This window comes from Enhydra lutris, unplaced genomic scaffold, assembly GCF_002288905.1.
Source record: "Enhydra lutris kenyoni isolate GAN:26980312 unplaced genomic scaffold, ASM228890v2 scaffoldscaffold1, whole genome shotgun sequence".
NCBI classification, from domain to species: domain Eukaryota; kingdom Metazoa; phylum Chordata; class Mammalia; order Carnivora; family Mustelidae; genus Enhydra; species Enhydra lutris.
Window position 1 is genome coordinate 39,541,115 of NW_019154085.1, and position 23,749 is coordinate 39,564,863.

The 23,749-nt window shown below is 53.0% G+C and overlaps 1 protein-coding gene across 1 annotated transcript in view; it reads left to right on the forward strand.

The window, feature by feature from the left end:
* The window catches only part of LOC111141821 (armadillo repeat containing 9), a 151,503-nt gene extending 133,308 nt beyond the window's left edge, over positions 1–18,195 (forward strand). Inside the window, exons 22-24 of the mRNA XM_022494656.1 lie at positions 4,588–4,724; positions 8,984–9,095; positions 17,872–18,195. Of these exons, the coding sequence (XP_022350364.1) occupies positions 4,588–4,724; positions 8,984–9,095; positions 17,872–18,139 (517 nt within the window). The 3' untranslated portion in view covers positions 18,140–18,195. The remainder of the gene's footprint in view (positions 1–4,587; positions 4,725–8,983; positions 9,096–17,871) is intronic.
* Positions 18,196–23,749: the final 5,554 nt, after the last annotated feature.

The window sequence follows — 23,749 nt, forward strand, 5'->3', positions numbered from 1 at the left end:
AACTTTGTTTTGCTGAACCGTTTGAAAGAAGGTTGCAGACCTGCGGCACACGTCCCCCAAGGGCCTGTGTATTTAACGACAATATCACACCTAAGAGAATTAACATTCACGTAACTTTATATAGTATATCAGTATTCCCTAACTGTCCCCAAAATGTCCTTTATATCAGGTTTTGTGTTTGCTTGTTTGATTTGGAATATAGCCAAGTGTCAACTACTAGTAAATCTGGTTTATGTCTTTTTAAATGGAAGTGGTAACAGGAGCTGATAAAATTCATCTTGCTTAACATGGAATAGAGGATGTCAAATCGTCATCTTTAAAAATTATTTCAAGATTATCTTTTAAAGCTCTTGAAACCCAGAGAGACAACCATGACATAAGGCTATTGCATTAGAAATAAGGATAAAGGGAATCTAATAAATATAAGATCTAACCAGTGGGCACCATCAATTCTGAGGTCAGGTGTTCTGCCTTGTGGAGAGGAAGAAGAAGATGTCTTTCCATGCCTGGAAGTGGTCCCTGAAGGACTGAGAGGACCTCATTTTCCTGGAACTGGACCTTCCCAATTGCCCATGGCCACTCCCTCCATTGGGCCAATTCTGCAAACATTTCTATCGCTTCTGTGTGCCAGATGGCGTGCTAATTGCTAGGGAAACTAGAATCAATGAGATGTGATTTCTGTCCCCAGAAGCACACAGAGCCAGCTGCCTCCTGGGGGAGAGCCATCATCAATGTCCTGTGGTCAGTGTATGGTAGCAGACGCTGGGTGCTCCCTGCACTCGGCAGAAAGTCAACTTTGAGGATCTTTCATTGTAAAGATCCTATAAAAAGTGTCTGTTACTCCGCACAGCCAGCCAGCTCTGATCATCTGGTGTTGCCAGGAGTGTTGACCGAGAATCTCAGGGATCTTGGAGACACTGACCATACACACAACACACATTCGAGGTACTGGTACTTCTGGAGTTAGTAATCCTACTTCTAGGATTTGATGCTGAGAAGTAATCAGAAATTCACAGATATATATACATGGGCATTTATTGCAGTGTTCGTAAGAAATCTAAATGGGGGCACCTGGGTGGCTCAGTTGGCGAAGCATCGGGCCCTTGATTACAACTGAGGTCATGATCTCAGGGTCATGAGATCGAGCCCCATGTTGGGCTCCACACTACACGTGGAGCCTGCTTAAGATTCTCTCTCTCCCTCTCTCCCTCTGCCCCTCTCTAAAAAAATAAAGAAAACCTTACTCGCTTAAAAAAAAAGAATTAAATGCCCAAAGTAGAAGGCTGTTTACATAATTATATATTCATACAACACAGCATTGAAAATGACATTTTTAAAGAATGTTTAATACATGAGGAGAGCCTCACAATATATTGCTAAGTGAAAAGGCAAATTTTTTAAAAAGATTTTATTTATTTATTTGACAGACAGAGATCACAAGTAGGCAGAGAAGCAGGCAGAGAGAAAGAGAGGGGAAAGCAGGCTCCCGCTGAGCAGAGAGCCCGATGTGGGGCTCGATCCCAGGACCCTGGGATCATGGCCTGAGCTGAAGGCAGAGGCTTTAACCCACTGAGCCTCCCAGGTGCCCCGAAAACCTAATTATAAAACAGGGTAGATCCAGCCTGCTGGTCACTTACAGTGATCCCAAGTTATTTTTTAAGGTACGTATTTGCATTTTTTAAAAGGTTTTATTTATTTATCTGACAGAGAGACACAGCGAGAGAGGGAACACAAGCGGGAGAGTAGGAAAGGGAGAAGCAGGCTTCCTGCTGAGCAGGGAGCCCCACGCGAGGCTCGATCCCAGGGTGAGCCAAGGCAGACGCTAAGGCCTGAGCCACCCAGGTGCCCCTAATTGCATTTTTTTAAGTGAAAAGATATCAGATATTATAGTGCTTGTGTCTAGGTATTGGGAGGGCAGGACGTTCTAGATATAGTCCATATATTTTCCTAATTTTTCATGATAAACATTTACTGCTTTTTTTTGTTAAAGATTTTATTTATTTATTTATTTATTTATTTGACAGATTTATTTATTTGACAGACAAATTTATTTATTTATTTGACAGATAGAGATCACAAGTAGGCAGAGAGTCAGGCAGAGAGAGAGGGGGAAGCAGGCTTCCTGCTGAGCAGAGAGCCCAATGTGGGGCATGATCCCAGGACCCTGGGATCATGACCCGAGCCGTAGGCAGAGGCTTTAATTCACTGAGCCACCCAGGCGCCCCTACCGCTTTTTTAATCAAGAAAAGAAAGATTGAGGAGCGCCTGGGTGGCTCAGTCATTAGGTGTCTGCCTTTGGCTCAGACCATTATCCCAGGATCCTGGGATCAAACCCCACATCTGGCCCTACTCAGCAGGAAGCCTGCTTCTCCCTCTCCCACTCCCCCTGCTTGTGTTCCCTCTCTCGCTGTGTCTCTCTGTCAAATAAATAAATAAAACCTTAAAAAAAAAAAAAAAAGATTGAAAATAAAAAGACGGTTACCCTGAACAGCTCAGGGCCCTTCCTCACCCCAGCATCCTATGTGCGCCCCCAACCCTCCCTCAGCCTATTTCCTCTGCAAACCGCACCCCCTCACCTCACCCCCTCTGTGGGTTCTGGATCCCTCCCCTCCGCCCACTGTCCAAACTTGGCGCCATCATTTAACACCTCATTTCCTCCACCTTCACCCTCCCCTCCTACTACTTTCCTTTCCCAGGCCTTCCTTCAGGCAGGCTCCCAGGTCCCCGGGCCCCCTTGGCCAGGGCCTCTCTGCCTGCTTCCCTGCCCCCTCCCCTCCCTTCGTGGCCCACGCGGTCCAGCAGTGACCTCAAGTTCCTCCTGCCACATCTATCCTTGCAGCTTCCTTTTTTTTTTTTTTTTTCTAGTTAAAATTCAATTAGCCAACATCTAGAACATCATTTGTCTCGGCTGTAGAGTTCAGTAACTCATCAGCTGCAGTTTCCAACCCTAGAGGATGCTCAGCATCTCTCTTGTGCTTGTCACTGCCAACCCACCTCCTGGTCACCCTCCTACCCCCACACCCTGCTGCCATGTAGGCTTGGCCCCAAACTCCCTCTCTGCCAACTAAAATGCCCCTTTTGTGGCCCCTACCCATCCCGCCTCTCCACGGGTTTCCTTGCACACTGCTGACACCCAGATTTCACTCCTTTCTAGACTTGCCCCAAGCCCGAGGGGTGTCCCCACAACACCCCAAGTCAGCGCTTCCTAGGGGAACACTACTGTCTTCTGAGCCCCCTGCTTCAGGGAATGACATTAACACCCCCAAACACGCGATTCAGAATCCCACCCCGTGGCTGCCAAGCCTTCTCCCTCTGCTCTCCCTGCTCTGCCCTCCCCTCTGCCCTCCAGAGCCACGTCTTCCCCCACAATGGTGCCCCCTGCCACTCTCCGCTAGAATGAGGTTTCTAGCACATTACCATAGAATGGCATTTCGGTGACTCCTGTTTCCCTCAGGGATCAAATCTAACAAAACCCTGGCTGACAGTTGACCCTGTCAGTTGACGCCCCTCACCTCCCCCACCCAGCCCCCAACACCTCGGGCCTCAAAGCGTCCCAGGACACCCTTTCCCCTCTAGCCCACAGTTTTTCTGGTGCCTTAAATCTTTCTGTAACAATGCAGCATTTTGTTTGTTTCCGCCTCTGTATCTGCCTCACGATGTTATCTCTGTTGGAAAATTTTCCCTCCTTTGGCCCCTAGCTCAGAGTTCAGGACTGGCTGAAAGACACACACACACACACACACACACACACACACACACACACACACACAGCCTTTCCTGCCCTTTAGGGTGGCTTAGCGTCTGTTTGTCTTTGCCACTGGAACTGACATTCAAGAACAGCCATCTCCTAGGGCCCAACCCTGGGCAGAGCTCCACAGGCCCACCCCGCCGTGTCTCCCACCAAGCCCTCACTGGGCAGGTGGCTGGTGTCTCCTTGTTGAAAGAGAAGCGAGCTCTGGGCCCACCTGGAGAGCCTTCCTCAGGATCTGCTGTCGAGGCTGAACGAGGAGCTACTGTCCATCCCGCCACCTCCCGGCTGGCCCAGGCCCCGTGTCTCCGGCTCCCGGCCTGGGGGTCCGGCACAATTAGGCATCCAGTCCGTGTCTGCTGCATGAATGGGTCTCCACCGACCTGGGTGCTGGCAGGCTTTCGGGCACCATTCAGCAGGTGATGCGGAGAGAAGGCTCCCGGGCCTGGGCCTGCCTAACTCTTCCTGTCATGGCTGACGTGACATGTTATGTCTTTCCTAACTGCATTCATCCCTTCGCTCCTCTGCTTCATCCTCCAAGGAAAAACCAGAAGACTGGTGCCTTGAATTGTTTGGTTGAAATGTCATGTTCCCATGTCCCCCAAATCCGGAAGATCTCATTCGTGTGTTATAATGACATGAAGCCATATATCCCTGTAAATGAATAGGAGCTAATAGGATACTTTCTAATTTCTGCCAATGCCCTCAAATATGTTCAATGTCTGCTAGGAATTTCAGGTACTTCTCCTTCCTTGTGTCTGTTTGTGTTGCCGCTCAGTAGTCAGCAAATACCTCCTGGCTATCTGTATTTATTGCTGTTTCTCATTTTTTTTCTCCAGACTGGAAGACTGTCCCATTTCTCCCCAGATGACCCAGCACTCCCGAAACGGCAGCCTCCCATCCCTGACAAGCGCCCACCATCCTGTCTACAACTGTGCTCAGACCGGTGCTTCTGAGTCTGGCATCTCTGCTTCTGGTAAGAAGCAGCGCGGGGGCTGGGAGGCAGCTCGGGGGGCTGATGATGCCCAGAATTAGAATCAAAGGAAGCAGCAGCAGTTAGAGATCCAGAAAGGCCTCAGCCTCGCACCTGATCTCCCCCACTGTGCTGCGTCACACGGGCCCACGGGCCCACAGGCCCACAACCACACAGCCACGCATGACCGCCGGCTTTTCCTCTAAACCCCCTTGTCTCAAAGCACCATGTGTGCTGCCCACGTCCACAGATGAGTCGGGCAAGATTTCTGCTCGCGGAAAGCTGCGTTCGATGTGCAATTTCAAAATAGTCATCTCAGAAAAACGGACATTCTTGACCGAGACTTTGGTGCATCCAGCTCGGGTGCTGAGGCAGTCGGCCACCTGTTCAAGGGCTGGTCTGAGACAGAAACACGCCAGGAGAAGCCAGGAGAAACGGCCGCAAGAGCCAAAACGTTTTGAAACATCTCATCGAATTCCCCAGAGACTGATGGGGGATAAAAGGATTTTGTTAGATGCCAGAAAAAAAAATAGATATGCTTTGAATCAGAAACGTACAAAGTATTTTTTTTTAATTCACAAGAGGAAATTAAAAGGATATGAGCAGGCCAGATAAGGCTAATCTCCATTGAAAGAGGAAAAACAACAGAGGAGCAGGTCAGATTCTGGGATGAGAAACATCGAACTTCTATAATCTGCTCACTGTCGGATTCCAGCGCTTCCAAGCCCGGTTCAAAGCAGAAGGCTGGTCACAGACCAGAGGACAGCCCAGTTGTTGAGTCTGGGGGATGGTCTCCTGGTTAGGCACAGTTTTAGAGGTTTCGCCAACTGGGCTCATGTATTATTAGAGCTGTAAACATTAATATGCCTTCACTGAAAGGTGATTAAGCTCCACCATCTGTCCAGAAATTTCTGCTTCCAGGATGGAGGTTTTAGGTGGTCTAACCACCTTTGCCGATTTAACCAAATGCCATTGAGTTAAAAGGTGATTTCAAGCTCCAAAGACCTGGACTTCCCAAAAGTTGCATTTAGGGTAATTTATTTATCAGGTACGTCCTTGCTTTACCAAAGCGACCACCAGGACGATCCTCCGTCTGACACCAATTCTCAGTATGGTCCTGTGTTTTGGAAGGATTTAGCATGGATTACCTATAGGAAGGAGGCATTTGAGGTGCCACAGATGGAGTAGCTGCGTGGCAGCTGGTTTTCCTGGAGATGGTGATGTCATTGTGATTTTCAAAAATAATTCGTGGTAGCCCTGACAAAGTCAAGGCGCTGGCCAATCCTGGTTCCTCACGTGAAAACGGTGAGCAGCCTTGGTGATCAGCCAGTGCCTCTCCCTGGGGAGGTAGCAGCCCTCTACATGGGCCACCTGGAGGCAGGGCAGCCGCTTGGCCCAAGTCGCTGAACACTGAGACCATATTCCCTATGTCCCCTCCTCCTGCATGTTTCCTCTCTACTTAGGCCTGCCTGGGACCCCCTGACAGACTCTGTCCATCAACTCCCCACCACCCCCCACCTCAGTGGGCTCCAAACTAGCTGCCTTCAGTCCACCAGCCAGAAACCAGCCATATTAACCTCTCTCCCCAGCCCTGCCCAGCCTGTACTCTGCCTCAGGACAGCACTCCCTTTCCTCCCTCTCCCTTACAATCATTCTACTAGAGAAGCCCACCCTCAGGGTTAGTGGCTCTCCCTCGGTCACTTAGGAAGCCTTTCGGGAGCATTTCTGGTACAGATTCTGTTCCTCCTCCTACCTTCTTTCAGGCTTGGCCAGCTATAGCCGCCCCAGAAACAATGTGTCCCTGGCCAGTGTTTACCCTCCGCTCCCAAGCCGGTCTTGTTGCTGCCATCCCTCCCTCTTCTGATCCAGCCTCTACATGAGGATGGAAAGCAAGTAGGCTTGGGCTTACGTGCTTAGAATGCGCATAACCAGGGTTGAGACTAGTTCTGAGGCTGCCTCTGGGCTCAGCAGATATAAGACAGCCTGAGAGGAAGAGGACAGTGGTGGGCCAGGTGGCCTCGTTGTCTTCTGTGGTAGTCCCTTCCTGTCAAAAGCCTAGAGCTATGTGGCGCCTGGGTGGCTCAGTTGGCTGGGCCATTGCCTTCAGCTCAGGTCATGATCCCAGAACTGTGGGATCAAGTCCCATATCGGACTTCCCCTCCTCTGCAGGGAGCGTGCTTCTGCCTTTCCCTCTGCTTGTGTCTCTCTGTCAAATAAATAAATAAAATCTTCAAAAAAAAAAAAAAATAGAGCTGACTTCCTGTGGACCCTTCCATACATATGGTCCTGCTTCTCTGGCCTTTTTTCCCACTTCTGTGCTCTTGCTCACCTGTCCCCCCATCCCAGTCTGGCCTCACCCAGCTGCTCCTCAGAGGCCCCTCACATATGACTTGCGACTAAGTCTGGCCTCCGGGCCTGTGCTCGTGCTGGGAACTCCTGCCCCACCTCAGACCCAGTGAGAAGCCGCCACGGTGGCCTCCAGCCCGTTTGCTCAGGAAGCTCTTCACACCTCTGCATTCGGTCAGTGTGAAGGTGAAATCTTGTGATGAGGAAACTGTGGGGCCCCCCAACCGTTTGATCAGTTGACCACGGGGCCAGAAAGTACATTCGTTTTAAGCAGAGGACTTTAGCCCCACAGAGCCAAAAGGAAATAGCTCCCAAAAGGAAAAAGCCAAGAATGTGCCTTCGAATCTTGTAAGACACTGGCCTCAAGAAAGTTGGTCTCATTCCCCCGTCAACCGAGGCTATCTTGGATATCAAAGTCGCATGCTCTGTCAGTGGCCTGGACTGAAAATGCCCAGCCCTGTCAGAAATGGATCCACAGGTGAGGAAACAGTACACTTCGTCCCAGGAAGCCTCCAGGACGTGCACACAGCTGCTGGGTCCCCTCAGTCCCCAGCTTCCAGTGGTGGGAGCTCTGAAGCCCGGCACTGTGATGTTCAGTGGAGAGAGAAGGAAGGGGCATAGGGGGTGACTACTCTTTGGAGACAGAACCGAAAAGATGTCAGATGGTTTCAGGAGAGCTCAGCATAGCTCCTCCTCTCTCCTGCCAGGGGGCTTTCCCGCCCACCCCCTAACCTGGCCCTCTGCCCACACCCACCTGGGAAGCTCCTGATCCTGGAGGACTGTCTGTCCCTGGGCTCCATTCCCTGGCATGGGATTTTCTCTGTGTGTTGCCCAGCGCACAACCATACACCTAAATGCTATCTCCTGGGCCCAATTAGAAGCCCATGGAGCAGAGAGCACAGACAAGCAGGCCAGTGTCCACTGGACATCAGGTGAGAGAAGTCTCCATTTCCAGTTCCAGTCCCAGCTCGAGGAGGAGACTGTCCGGTATGGTTTGTAAATAACACCACCCCTTGGGTTTCATCCCAGAAACAGATTCCCTATTCTAATAAGACCATTACCTAGGAGTCCAAGCTGCAAAGAGGAAAGATTATATTTAAGATAAAGTAGAGGCCACATTGCAAAGGAACCAGGGAGATTTTTAAATGAAAGAGCTGAAAGGAGCTTGGGTTAAGGAAGCAGCAAATCTGGACTTCGGTCACAGAATGGTTCTGGCATGGCATGGACCCCTTTGACTGGAGAAAGAGAAGAGAAGTGGGACCAGAGAGAAGGGGGTCATGGCATTTGAAATCCAGAAGAGGCTCTCGGGAGAGCTCCCTGACAGTGTCATCAGGGACTTCTCTGTTACTCTCCTGTGAAGGTCTACAGGATGACCCCATCCTTGGCCTTGAAGTCAGTACGACTCCTGCTGGGAATGAGGGCCATTCCTGCCCCTGTGGGTGGGCTGAGGGATTCAGGCCTGAAGAGGCCTGGGGCAGCTCAGGGGGAAAAGAGTCCCACCCCTGGGATTGCTGAATTAGGCAGATAAAAATAGAGGACACCCCAAGGGAACCTGGGTGGCTCCATTGGTTAAGCATCTGACTCTGGATCTCAGCACAGGTGTTGATCTTGGAGTTGTGAGTCTGAGAGGCCAGGGGTGCCAGGAGAAGCAACAGGGCCAGAAGTCTCGGCTTTCTGGTGCTGGTGTGCTCCAGCCGGACCACTCGTGCTGCACCGCCAGGTTGTAAGTCCACCAAGTGGCCCCCTGGAAAGTTCTCAGGCTGTGCAAGGAAGCAAGTCTTCATCCATAAGCTCCAGGGAGCTATCAGGGGCTAGCCTGGGCACGTGCTTTTCTTGGCTTTTTGGTCTAGTCCAGTAAGGAACATCCTCAAAGAGGTTCCAGAAGCAGAGTTGACTGACCTCTCTCTCCTCCCCAGCCACCGCAGACATCAGGCCAGGAGAATGGTTGCCAGCAGGACCTCAGGGAGAGGTTCGCCTGTCCTCCGCAGAAGTCCCCAGCCAGGCCCCAGGCCGTGGAGCAACCACTAGGTAAAGATGGGGGTTGTCCCAGGAGGGCTCTCTCTGGTCCAGCCTCTGACTTTGATCTCAAAGGAGTATTTCTCTGGGTCTGAAGCCCTTCGGGGGCCGGGGGGGTGGATGAGGTCACCACACCTGTTAACCTCAGAGCCCAAGGGGAGGCACCTGCCCCCTGGGTATTACCAGTTTTCAGACAGGAAGGAGAAGAAACTCATAAACATGCCCAAGGGACTTGTTTTAAGAACTGCAGGCTGAACACATTCATGGGGATGAGTGATTTGGAGTGACCTGTGAGCAGTGTCCGATCCCAACTATTTGTTTTTGGAGAAGGTGGGATGGAGGGGAAAGACGACGAACAGGATTAGTGAAATGGTTTAGCTCCGATGTCACCCTCCTAAACGAGAAATTGGATCCCACCCAGAAAAAAAGGTGTTTTCTCTTCCTCTGCACCAAATGAATGCGGCCTGGCCTCTGAGAGGTCACTCGGGTGTTCTTTAGGAGCTAGGAAGTCTGGGTCTCCTTTCGGATCTGAGGCAGACCACTCAGGGAGAGGGGCCTAGCCGGGGTGTCAGACCCAAGCCCAGGGCTAGGCTCCCCGGCTGGCCCCCACCACTTCCTCCTGGCCACGAGGTGTCCTGCAGCCGGAGTCGTTCCAAGATGGCGAAGCCAACCTCCTGCACGAAAGCCCTGGACCCTAGCCAGGTTTCCCATGGTGACACGCTCAGAGTCTCTGAATTAGAGGGGTTTTGCCGTGGTGACCGGCCAGGCCTCCTGTGCCTCTGCCTTCCTGTAGAACTGAGAAATGTTGGCAGGAGTGTCTCTGAGGTGAGCAGGACCCTGGCCGCTGGGGTGATGGCTGACCTTGGCCCCACCCGGAGCGCTGTGGGGCAAAAGGACTGCCTCCCAGACCCCTGAGACCTGCAGCTCTTTTCCCCTCACGGTGTGCAGGGCCCAATAGAACCCGCCCACTGGGCCTCCCCTAACTCAGGCCTGGCCGCCCTCCTTGCCGGCTCCACAGAGGGAAGCCACAGAAAAAGCAGTTCCTGCTGAGTTTCAAGCCGCAGGAGCCCCTAGCTGCCAAGGCCGCCCCTGGACAGGCAGAAGGCCTAGCAGAGCCGGCTCCCACAGGGCAGCAAGTCCAAGAGGGGGCTGCGGCTGCTCCCCCTCTCCCAGCAGGCAGCACCCCCCCCCCCCCCCCCGCCCCACCTGCCTATCCCATGCGGCTAGGCAGAGGCACTGTGTACCAAGGCAGTCAGAGCTCCCAGGGGGCAGCAGAGCTCTGTGGGGTGGAGCCAGAGGATGTTGGGACCTGGACTGGAGTGGGGGGTCCCCTGACCAGCTGGGGACCCAGGGAGCCACCTCCCCAACCTGGCAGAATGGCTAAAGCTGTGCCCCGGGATTGGAAGTGCCCGACGCCCACAGGCTGGCCCACAGGTCAGGGGTTCTCTGGCTCTTGGCACCCTCCTGAAGTGGGGGGCTCAAAAGGAGAGACCTTGGAGGGCTGGGCCAGAGCTGAGGCTGGGCCCCTGCCGCGCTTGCCCTCTGCGCCTGGGTCGGGACCCAGAAACAGTCCCCCGTCTCAGCCAGGCCACACCTGCCCTCCCACCATGAGCACTGGGTCTATGGCCTTCCTGAAAGGCAGAATTCATTTCTGAGGCTTGCTAGAGACTGTCCTCTCTCCCCAGAGCAAGTGTTTTCAGAGCAGGGGACCCCCAAAGGCTCTCCTGAGAAACATTCCCCCTGGTGACGCCAAATGGAGTGACCCAGTTGGCCCTCCAAGGTCCTGCTGGCACAAATCCCCCGTGGGTTTCGGTCCATGGGTGCTCTTGCCCTAATGGCTGTCATGTGAATTCAACTCTTATTTTAAGTCTGGGAGGAGTGGGGGTGGGTTCTGTTTGAGGAAGAGGAGAATGGAAAGGGGGAGAAATAGACAAGCTGGTCCCCCACCTTGCTTCCCCTCTGGCTATGTGACCACTGCCTGCCACACTCTTACCCCTCCCCCGCTGCCCCAGGTTTCCGCTAAGCACCCCTTCCTCCCTCCTGACCCAAGTCCAGTCACACAGCCCCGTTCCCTCCCCAGTCCCTGAGTGTCTCCCGCTGTCCTGAAAGACAAGGGCCATGGGGAGGGTGTCTGTCCCCTTGTCCCCACCTGGCACCGAGCAGGCTCTCAAAATCTCTGGTGGATTAATCAGGAGAAAGGGAGAGAGAATGGCCTTCTGCGTGGCTTGAGTGGGGGACATTTGTCCCTCCGCTTTCCCCAGCTCCTCTCTCTCTCTCTCTCTGTCCTTAGAGTGAGGACAGCCCCTTGACCCAGGAGACGCGCCAGTGGGTGGGCGCTGCTTGACTGTCCATTCCCCATGGAAGGCCCCGGAGCTGCAGGTGTGGGGAAATGGTAGGTTGAACGATACTCTCATCGTTTAACCCCAGAGAGGTGGTTTGAAGACAACCGAAGCTCCAGCTCCACTCCCCTGGCTTCCAGCCCCTGGTCTTGCTGGGAAATTGCCTTCCTAAAAGGCGGAGGGTAAAAGCTTTAGGCCCTGTGAGCCCACTGCCTCCGTCCCCCTCCAGACACCCAAGTGTTCCTGTTCCCACGTTCCCTGTCTGCTTCTCAGAGTCCTTACCATCGAGTAGCTCGGGAACCATCGTGTTAAGCAGGGTCCTGCAGAGAGGAGCCCGCCCGACCGGCTGGCAGGCATTGGCCTGGCTGGTACCTCCCTCTGTCCCAGGGAGCCACGGGGGAGCGGGTTCCCTGATCCAGGCCCGGGCCCAGCTCAGAAACAGACAGGGTCAGAGTTCCTGTCGTGCCACCGACAGGAAATGACTCTTCGGCAAGTATTACGGCTTTTAGAACGTGAAGAAGAGAGATTTTACATACATCTAGGTATGCTTTATCCCCCCGCATTTGTCCCCAGAGGGCATGCGGCAGCTGTGAGGACCCCTCCAGTACCTCCCACTAAAAGAAACTGGAAACTGAGAACAAGCAAGTCAGGGGAATGAAGACAGGAGCCCTGCGTGTTCACGTGCACAAACACGTGCGCACATGCGCACGCTCGCACACTCGTGAACTGTTTGCTGGTGTGTGTATTTGCCTTCATCCGGTGTCACCCCACGCCTTGCTGCTTTCTGGGCTCTGGTGTAGCGTGGACGAAATCTCCATGGCTGTGACCAAGACCCCTTGGCGAGCCCCGATGAGCAGTCCTCAGAGGGGACCCCAGAGCACACATCATCTGTACCATCCTGCAGACAATGGTCCCAGAGAGCTGAAGGGACACAGGGTCCTCTGCCCTGGGGAACTCTCAGCTGGGAGATGATGACTCAGCAGCATTCCAAACACAAGTACAGGTTAAGTATCTCCAGAAGCCTCTGATTGCTCTTCCCCTCCACACAATGCTCCCATTGATGAGCTGAGATCATCTCCGTGGGTCCCGCCTCTCTAATAAATAATTTGCCTATCTTGCAGACCACGTCCCAGTTTACCCACACCGTGAAGTTTACCTACTACTCAGCACCATTATTCCCACCACAATTGACTTTCCCCGGTCACAGGTCATTGCCGTCCTGAATCTTCTGTCCACATGCTTTTCCTGCCCTGCCCTAATCCGGCCTCATCTCCTCCTAAACCATCACCATTTCCTGGCTCTGGCTCCCTGCTGCTCAGACTGCTGAGCTCACCCTTTGAGGGGCCTGGGGGCCTGGAGGCCACACTGACCAGCCCCCCCGACCCCGCCTCCCACGTCCTCACCCCTGCAGGAGTCAGGAGCAGTGACCAGCACCCTCAGGCAACAGCACCACCTGCTGCAGCAGCCTCCCACGTGGTTTGGGCTCCACCAAGCCAAGGAGGGGCTCTTTGGTGCCCTCCAGCCCCAGAGAAGGAGCCAGAAGGAGCCCCTGTCTGAGGGTGCTCTTCTCCCCAGCAGCAAGGCTACCATGGCCAAACAAAGGTCATGCCCAGGGCCAAGAAGAGGCTGACTTTGAAGGTGTACTAGTCAGGGTTCTCCAGAGAAAGAGAACCAACAGGGAGGGGGTGGGCAGGAGGGGGTGGTTGTAAGGATTTGGCTCACATGATTGTAGACACTTGGCCAGTCCAAACTCTACAGGGTAGGCCTGCAAGCTAGAGACCCAGGGAAGAGTTGCAATTGGAGTCCAAAGGCAGTCTGCTGGCACCATTCCTTCCTACTCAGAGGAGATCGGTCTTTGACTCTTCGTGCCCTCAACTGATTAGATGAGACCCACCCACACTGCAGAGGACAATGTACTGTGCTCAAGATCCACCTATTTAAATGTTAATCTCATCCAAAAGACACCTGCACAGAAATATCCAGAATCACATTTGACCGAATATTTAGGCACCATGGCCCAGCAAAGTTGATTCATAAAATGAATGCACACGTAAGAGTTTTCGTAACACATCGCCAAACCGCTCTCCCAAAGGACAGAGCTCTTTCCTGTTTGCCTGGGAGTCGGGAGATTATAGATTCCTAGCCCTGTGACCCAGACCTTTTCTCCCTTCACTTCTTGCCCACTCACCTCAGCGTCCCCCATCCCCACAAGCTGACCTTGCTGCCCCTTGGCTCTAAGGCCCGGTGCAGTGAAGCTGCCCAACCATCCCGGGCCTTCCCAGCTAGCTCCTTCAAATGGCCTCCCTGTCCCATGACTCTGTGATGGACATCGCTGGTGACCCAAGGCTACCACCCACAGCCAGGAATAGCTGCCAGTGCTCCCTGAGTAGTCTGTACTAGTTTCTCATAGTGATTCCTTCTTAAAATGCAAGAGGGCTGCATTTTAATTGACTGAGCCCCCCAGGTGACCCCGATAAGGCTAATTTTAAAATGATCAAGATGGTAACTTTTTTTCTCTTGGAATTACTTTTATTTTAAAATTTTTTTAATTTAAATTCAATTAATTAACATATAGCATATTATTAATTTCAGAGGTAGAGTTCAGTGATTCATCAGTGGCATAGAACACCCAGTGCTCATTCCATCATGTGCCCTCCTTAATGTCCATCACCCAGTTATCCCACTCTCCCACCCCTTCCCCTCCAGCAGCCCTGTTTGTTTCCTATGATTAAGAGTCTCTTATGGTTTGTGTCCCTCTCTGATTTCGTCTTATTTTACTTTCCCCCTCCCTCCCCCCTGTTTTGTTTCTTAAGGGCCATGTACGAGTAATAATCAACTGCTATAACAAAAATCAAAACATCAAAATTAGAATAGCAAAATAGGGGAGAAAAGTCATTTGAACCACATAATATTAAAAGAAAACTACCTTGGAGCACCTGGCTGGCTCAGTCAGTAGAGCACACGACTCTTGATCCTGGGCTGGTGAGTTCAAGCCCCACGCTGGGCGTAGAGCTTACTTACTCTCATACATACATACGTACATTTTTTTAAATAAAAAATCATTTTAAACTTTAATAAAATGCTGTAGGGTTAAATCTTCCATATCATTTTTCTTTTCTTTTTTTTTAAGGTTTTATTTATTTATTAGAGTGTGAAAGAGAGCACTAGCAGGGAGACGAGTATCCTTTTCAATCTGGTATCAAAGATTTCTTGCCTAGGGCCGCCTGGGTGGCTCAGTTAAGTGGCTGACTCCAGATTTCGACTCAGGTCATCATCTCAGGATCCTGGCATCAAACCCCACATTGGGCTCCACGCTCAGCAGGAATCTGCTTCAGGATTCTCCCTCTCCCTCAGTTTCTGCCCCCACCCCCGGCCTGCTTGCTCACTCTCTCTTTCTAAAATAAATAAATCTTTTTTTTAAATTTTATTTATTCATTTGAGAGAGAGAGACAGAGAAAGCATGAGTAGGTGGAGAGGCAGAGGGAGAAGCAGAAAGCCCAACTCAGGACTCAATCCTAGGACCCTGGGATCATGACCCAAGCTGAAGGCAGACATTTAACCAACCACCTGAGCCACTCAGGCACCCTTAAAATAAATAAATCTTTTTTTTTTTTTTTTAAAGATTTTATTTATTTATTTGACAGAGAGAAATCACAAGTAGGCAGAGAGGCAGGCAGAGAGAGAGGAGGAAGCAGGCTCCCTGGTGAGCAGAAAGCCCAATGTGGGGCTTGAACCCAGGACCTGGGATCATGACCTGAGCCGAAGGCAGCGGCTTAACCCACTGAGCCACCCAGGTGCCCCAAAATAAATAAATCTTTTTAAAAAATAAATAAATAAGAGTTGCCCGAGTGGCTCAGCTCAGCAGAACCGAGCGCCTGCCCTCGGCTCGGGTCATGATCCCAGGGTCCTGGGATTGAGCCCCACATTGGGCTTCCTGGTCAGCAGGGAGCCTGCTTCTCCCTCTCTCTGCTGCTCCCCCTGCTTGTGCTCATTCTCTCTCTCTCTCTCTCTGCCAAATAAATAAAATATTTTTAAAATAAATAAATAATCAACTAATTTAAAGAAAAGGAGATTTCCTACTTAAAGTATGGGCACTTTTTATGCCACTTTTCTCCTAAATTTGAATTTGGAAATTTTTCAGATGTTTAAGTTTTATTTTTCTAATGATTAAAATATTCTCCCTGTAAAAAAAGAAGGGAGGGAGGAAAGGAGGGAAGGAAGGATGGAAGGAAGGGGCATATGGAAATATAGAATTGATTCAAATAAGAAATTCCAGTTTCAGGGCACCTGGGTGGGTTAAAGCCTCTGCCTTCGGCTCAGGTCATGATCCCGGGGTCCTGGGATCGAGCCCCACATCGGGCTCTCTGCTCAGCAGGGAGCCTACTTCCCCCTCTCTCTCTGCCTGCCTCTCCACCTACTTGTGATCTCTGTCAAATAAATAAATAAAATCTTAAAAAAAAAAAAAGAAAGAAAGAAAGAAATTCCAGTTTCCTTCCAGGTCCCACTCCCCAGAGCCAAAACCCTCATTTAAGGGGCCCTCGATTGACTTCAGCGCAGCCTCCCTTGCAGAATCATCACAGCTATTTGAGAGACAGGTGGGGAAACTGAGGCTCTCCAAAGGTCGGCATACTTGCCTACGTTCAGTCACCAGCTGGAGAGTCGCAGAGCAGGACTGAGGGTCTGGGTCCTCCCAGGGAGCACACCCCCTGCCCCCCGCACCTGCCTCCACTTCCCACTCTGTGTGTGCACACACATGCACAGGCATGCTCCCCCCACCGTTCACCAAGGGGGCGCTGACTCACTCTCCTAGCTCAACAGCTGTTTGCTGCACACCAACTGTGTGAAGCCCACGGACTAAGGGACCCGCTTAGGGCAGGGGAGACGGACCTGCCATGGACAGAGCGCGTGCCCAGCTGCTAGCTGAGCCAATGTGTCCAGTGAATGTGTCCATTCACTGGGGATGGCAACCCTGGGTGACAGCCTGGGACTTTGGTCTTTGGAGTTACAGTCAGGAAAATGGGCGTGTAGATAGCAGGGACCCCAGAAGTCAAGGTGGGAGCAAGGTATAGACAGCTCCATGACAGCCAGACAGCAAAGGGCTGGGCAGGGGGGATCCCACAGAGCCAGGCCCCCACTTCTGGGACTTCTTGTCTAACAGTGCCAAGCTGAGGGTGCCAGCTCCAAGACTAGCCCACCGCATCTCTGGGAGGCCACCTGGCAGCCTGGTGGTATATGGAGAAGGGCTGGCTAGGAGATCCCACTGGGCTCAGATCTTGGCCTCACAACCTGCGCGTTATGCGTGTGGCCTTGGGAAAGTTCACAAACTTGGGGCCTCAGTTTCTCCATCCGAAAAATGGGGAAGTAATGCCTGCCCCCACCACCCACAGGAGTGTTTGGGGGCTAAATGTCACCCTCTTTGCGTGGCCTTCCCTGGCCACCACATCTAAAATTAGTTTTCTATTGCTGCTGTAACAGATGACCTCAAGCGTAGAAACCTGAACACACAAAGGTATGGCCTCACAGTCCTGTCGGTCAGAAGCCCCGCACCGCTCTCATGGGGCTGGAATAGAAGTGTGCACAGGACACACAGCTTCCCGAGTTCCATGGGAAAATCTTTTTTCTGCCTTTTCCGGCTTCTGGAGGCCGCCTGCCTTCTTTGACTCCCGGCCCCTTCCACCGTCTTCAAAGCTGGGCAGGCTGGCATCTCTTTGCCCTTCTTCACAGTCATACTTCCTTCTCTCTCTTCTTCTGCCCCCTCTCCCACTTTTTCTTTTTATGATTTTATTTGTCAGATAGAGAGAGGGAGAGAGAGCACAAGGAGAGGAAGAGGCAGGCAGAGGGGGAAGGGGCTCCCCACTGAGCAAGGACCCCGATGTGGGACTCTATCCCAGGACCCTGGGATCATGACCTGAGCCGGCAGACGCTTTACCAACTGAGCTACCCAGGTGGCCCTCCCTCTCAAACTTTTAAGGACCCTTCTGGTTTCCGTGGGCTCACCCTGATAGCCTAGAATAATCTCCCTGTGGCAAAGTCAGAAGATTTGCAACCTCTGTTCCACCGCAGTTACATTCTCCTTTGTCATAAAAGGTCCCAGGGAGTAGGACAGAATGGAGGACAGTTACTCTGCCGGCCACACCTTCCCTGGCTATCCTACCTCAAACTTCAAGAATCCCCCAGGCTCCCCGTCCCCCTTCTCGGCTTCATCTCTTCCTTAGCCTTTAATTCCTTTTTTTTTTTTTTTTTTTAAATCTTCCTCCTCCTATAGAGTGTGTGTTCCGTGGGGGCAGGGATGTATGCCACCAGGTGCCCCACCCTACCCCACCCCTACCCTGTGCCCAGGTCCGTGCCTGTCTGACCTCTTGGTGCTCAGACAGGGAGTTCCTTCTTTCCTCCTGAGACTCCCTTAAGTATGCAGTAGCCGTAACTGTAGACTGTGCATTTCCTTCTAGGGAATTTACATCAGCCTTCTCCTGTGAGCCCCGGACCCCCAGCACCCCGGCAATCCTGGACCTGAACCCACCCAAGGCCAAGGCATCCACTCTGGCCCCTCGGTTCTCTCCGTGCGGCCCCCAGCAGGCCAGCCACCCTGGCTCCATGTTGTCCTCCACGAGGGGCCCACAGAGTGAGTCAGACCAGAGGGCGGGGCGCTGTGTTTGTCTGGGCCCCACAGGCCAAAGGGAAAGCCAGGGCCCTCGCCAGTGTCTCCTCCTGCCCTAGAAACCAGTTCTCCACTCATCTTCCCATGTATGCCATTGCCATGGGCCTTGGGGGCTCACACACAGCCCGGCAGACGGGGACCATCTGGGCAGTGTCGCTCAGAGTAAAGACTCCCCCCACCTCTGTGGCACTCGTGTGGTTGCCCCTGGACCCTGGACCTGCCTTCCGGTGGGGGGCAGCCGACAGCTACTCAGGCAGCCTGGAAACCAAACCAGAGCAGGTGCCTTGGAGGCAGGCCACCCCAGTGACTGAGGGTAGGGGGGCCCTGGGGACCTCCCTCCTGCCATTTTGGACAAGGGAGAGACCACTTCCTCTCTCTATCCCCTCCTAGCCTGGGCCAGTTGGCCACCTCCTCCACTCCCCAGCTGAGCCTGGACCTTTCTAAAGAGTCTTAACTAAAAATAAGGGAGGGAGGCCTGGCTGGTGTAGTCAGAGGAGAATGCGACCCTTGATCTCAGGGTCGTAGGTTCGAGCCCCAGGCTGGGTGTAGCGATTACGTAAAAATAAAATGTTAAGGGGCGCCTGGGTGGCTCAGTGGGTTAAGCCTCTGCCTTCGGCTCAGGTCATGATCTCAGGGTCGTGGGATCGAGCCCCGCATTGGGCTCTCTGCTCAGCGGTGAGCCTGCTTCCTCTTCTCTCTGCCTGCCTCTCTGCCTACTTGTGATCTCTCTCTCTCTGTCAAATAAATAAATAAAATCTTAAAAAAATAAATAAATAAATTAAATAAAATAAAATGTTAAAAATAAATAAATAAATAAATAAAAGAAATCAAAATAAAGGAAAACAAAAGTGAAAAAGAGGATGTCAAGCAACAGAAAATCTGTCACACTCAGGATATATGCATTTCTGCCACTGTACCGCCCCACACTCTCCCTGCCGCATTCATTTCCTGCCGGAGCCCCGGGCATTCTGGTCAACCCGAGACCTGCTGGGCTAGCGTGTGGTTAATGGGCTGTGGCTGGAAAGCTGGCCCAGCCCTCCCTCTTCTCCGACGCCTCTCTGGGGGTTAACACGGAGCCCAGCCCCAGCCCCCGCTACCCTCCCCCCACCGGTCCCCAGCAGCAGTGCAGCTTCTGCTGCTGCTTCACATGGGCCGAAGGAAGCACCCGCAGGTGCCGGGAGCGCATGGCCGGAGAGAGGTGGCCGGGCCCAGCCCCGGCGGGCAGTAACCGCAGCAGCAACAGCCGGGACCCTGCGGGCTCCTGCGGGCTCCTCCGGGCTCCTCCAGGCCCTGCCCGTGCCTGATAGCTCAGCTAGCAGCAGACCCGTGTCCCATGGCCTCGACAAACAACAAAACCATTGCCTGCAAACTCAGTGAGTAACCCCAGCCAAGCTGCCTGCTTCCTGGGAGGAAAGAGCATGGCCACGTGAGGCTTGCCCGGGCCGCAGAGCCGGTGACCTGGGGGAAGGGAAGGTTCTCTGTATTCTGTCTGCACAGAGCCAGCTGAAAGAAGGGCCTATATGAGACAGAGGGGACTCTGTGCGGATGCCGCCTCCGTGCTGGCAGCTGGCGCTGGCTTTTCTTCTCCAGGGAGCCCATCTTACAGGAAGTGAGGACAGTTCCTTCCCCGGTGTCACCATCCCGTTGCCTGAGAACCAGCCAGCTTCCCCCTCTGGCCCAGCGGGCAGCTGCAGGTGACAGATGTGGAGAGACGGTGGTCCACGAGCCCCCAGGTGGCTTTGGGAGCTGAGATGAGGCTGGCTGTCCCGGCAGTCCCCCACCACGGGCTCCTGTCGCTGCCCTTCTCAGGTTGTCCCCTCACGCACAGAGGAACGTGGCTGGGTAGGCAGCATGAACCCCACCAGTGAGCTCTTCACCTCAGAGCCTGTGCAGAGGAGGCGGGGGCCCCTGAAAACCCAGCCAGGGAAGGCGGGGACAGGACTCGGCCTCGTTGAAACCAGCACTCCTCTCTCCGGCCAGCTGGAAGAAAAACTGTGGGGACTTAGGACAAGGGTCACCCATCCTCAAGCCATATTCCTGAGCACCAGATCTGATGTTCTCGTCCTCTTTTGAAATCTGGTAAGACTATGATCTAGTCCCAGATACAGCTTGGAAGCCACAGCCGCTCTCGATCTTCTGCACACGTGTTTTAAAGGCCACCTAGGGCTGACCGTGTAACCCACCCTCCTCTTGTAAGATTGTAAACACAAGAAGTTCCGATGACAAAATGACCAGTCCCCGCTGGGGAGGATTGTGCTGGCCCTTTGCGGAGAGTGACGTCAGAGCCCGTGTCCTAGGACAGAACCAGCAATGTCACCCAAGCAAGGAGCAGGATCTGACCTCTCCTGAAATAGGAGTATTGAAATAAAAGTATCAATATTTAGATGGTACTTGGGTGTGGTATGGGCTGTGTGTGTGTGTGTGTGTGTGTGTGTGTGTGAATAAAATTGGGTATTATCCCCCAGGCACTCCGTCTGCCCTGACTATGCCCTTAGTGAAGACATCTTTGTGGTCCAACAGGACAAAAATAGAAGATAAGCATTGCATTTTCCAGTGGCCTCCTCACTCCTCAAAAAAGCCAGCAGAGGGGGTAAACCGAAGAACATTAGAGCAGGCAAGTGGCCGGGTGACCCCCAAGACATCTGTAAACCCCATCAGAGGCTAGGACCCTGGGTTAATCTTGTGAGCTCTCGGCAGTAGCACCAAGGGGGCGCGTGAGAACTCTGTGGTTCTGAGACTGGCCCGGAGGCCACATCCAGATTCTCTAGAAATGTCTGAGCCCCTCTGTGTTCCTGGGGAAGAAAGCTGTGGAGAGCAAGGCCCTACCTTCTTCTTGGGAATGTCCACCTCCAGGCTCTCTCCACCTCCTGACTTGGAGATACTAAGAGAAAACGTCAAGGCTTATCACCAGTACCTGTGGACAAGGTCACACAGGGAAAGCAGAGACTGGGTCCCTGAGATGGGGTCACTCCGTGGTGAGACTTTAGAGAGTGGCTGCAGATGAACAGCAGGAGAACGTGATGGAAAAATCTCTCCTGGTCTCCTCAGTAAATCCACTCCCTTTCAGATTCCTCAGATGCCGCTGACTGGCACGGCCTTTCCCGTCTCCAGAAATCCGGAGGGACTAGAAGAGTAATGGGTTCCCCTCGTCTCCATGGTATCAAGGCAACTGCTCTTTCTCCCCCAGACCTACAGATGGGCTAAAAACCTGATTTGTAAACGTCTGGCCACTTCGGGAGAAGAAAAAAAGTCTTTTAGAGATTTGGGAAGTAGCCAGCTCTGTGTCACTGAAATCACCAGGTACAGCCCGAGTGGTTCTCCGGGCTAAGTAAATACCGCCCCGTCTCCACACCACACCCTGGGAGACTCCTCTCGCTGGCACACACGTCCACATCCCCAGGCTGATGGCCAGCAAGAACCTTGGTAAAACACCAGCAGCTTCTTCATAAATATCCCGGCTGTCTGCTGGCCTCGCTGACTTGGCTGGGGTCACACATGAACATGACCTACAGGAGAGAATCAAGGACATGAGTAAACCCAGATGGTTTCAAAGGTCATCTGGACATCTAGTCATACAGCCAGCTGCTAGGATTTGCCCATGAAACCCACCCAGGGAGCCACGGTGGAGAGCCTGTGGAAATTTTGAGAATGGTGGGCCCTCGGGAAGATCCCTTCTTCCCCCCGGAAGCTGACCGCAGCTCTCCAGGTTCCTGGCCCTCTAATCTCTCCTGAGTAGAACTCAATCTCATTTTGCTTCCTTCACAGCAAGGTGTCAATGCCTGACAAAAGCTTAAATTATGACCCTTGGTGGGAATATAATAGACAGGTGGAGGTTTGAGATCCAGTCAGATTGCAGAGGTCAATCACTCAGCAGGTTGGGAAGGATTTAGCCCAAATCAAAAGAAGTAAACCAGAAACAAAGGCACAGATAGGATTAATGCATAAATTCCACGACAAACTTTTTTATTAAAACAAGAGCTGACCCTGTGCTTATAGGATCTTACCCTGCTTGCCAAATCCTAATCCTAGCCCCAATTCCAATAAAACTTTTTTTTACAGAAATGGGCAGCCAGTTCATGAGCCATAGTTCACCGAATTGATTTCTCTAATATTGCGTTAAAATATGTCTTGTCTTGATTCCTAAGTTTCGGGATACTGCCTTCCATTTTGTGTGCAAGGTGAATGCCTCACTTGCCTTAACCGCATCCTGGCACAGGATCTAGGGGGTCCTCCTGGGTCCCTCGCAGTGTGCCAATGACCCAGTCTCACAGCCAGATGGCTGGCCTGCCTGCCCGCTGGGCCATCTTCATCTGCCCAGATACCGTTTGTGGTACATTGGGCTGAGGAGTGGTTCGCTTTGCTTTGCACATAACAAACTACACCCAAAACACGCGGTTTAAAACAACTTATTAGCTTTATGGTTATGTGGCTCTGCGATGGAGCTGGGCTCCAGTGGGCGCTTCTGTTGGGTTTGGTTGGACCCAGATGTGTGTCTCTGCTCAGAGGGCCATCGAGGGCCTCGCTCGTCTGACAGCTGGCTGATGGCTGGGTTCTGAGTTGTCCTCCGCGAGGCCTCTCATCCCGCAGCAGCCGGCTGGCCTGGGCGCCTTCCCCTGTGGCCTCAGGACTCCGGCTGCGGGGAGAGAGACATGAAGCCCCAGGGCTGCTCGGGGTTTCTACCTGCATCGTGTTTACTCTTCTCCCGTTGGCCGAAGCCAGTCACACAACCGAGGCCAACAGTCCGTGCAGCGAGATGAGACTACAGGGGCACTGAGCGAACCCAGGGCCCGGCCCAGACAACGCACCACATCAAAGCATTCAGAACTTACCTCACTGCTCAGAACCAAGCCTTTCAGGGTGGTTTTCCGCCCCCATGGTGTGACATTTTGATTCAGTTCAGCAAACAGCCTCTGGGACCACTCTGTGCTGGGATGCGGAGTGTTGCGATTTTGTGGGAATCCCATTTGCTTGGTGGGGCTTCCACCGACAGGAGCAAGTGAAGTGGGGGAGGCTGTCTCTCACAGGTCCTCTCGCCTCGACAGCCCCCCTGGGGGGGTGATCATGGCAGGGTGCAGGCGGAGTGGGAGCCGCAGCACGATAGGGCTGGCAGGGGGAGTGTTTCTAGGGTTCCTGGGTTAAGGCCAGGCTGGTCAATCCAAACCAGAAAGAGCAGGGAGTAGGGGAGAGGGGGAGGGCTTGGTAAGCTCTGCAGGGGTCTTATCTAAGGGACACACCAGCCGAGGAGCTGAGAGGCAGGAGATGCCAGGGCCTTGGGGAATCATATCTTATAAGCTTCTGCCTCGGTGGACTTCCTGGAGGAGGTGGTGGTGCTGAGAGAAAGTCAGGCCTCCAGAAGCCTACACCGAGTGCCCTGTTGAAGAAGGTGGAGGAAATGGGAGTGTGCATGGGGTCACAGAGGAGGGCACTAGGGAAGTGAGAAAGTGAGGGCAGAACGAGGGGTGAGAGAAAAAATAGGGGCTGGTGCAGGAGACCTTCTCCTGGGAGGGGGACAAGCGACATGCACTCTGGAGGGGGCAGAACAGGACATCGGTGTGGTCACCACTGTCTGAGCTGGGGGGCATGGAGGAGAGCCTGACTGCTGAGGCGACTTCCAGAGAGCTGTAGGGCCAGGGGTCAGCCCAGCCCCAAGAGAGGCTGGGAAGGCACCA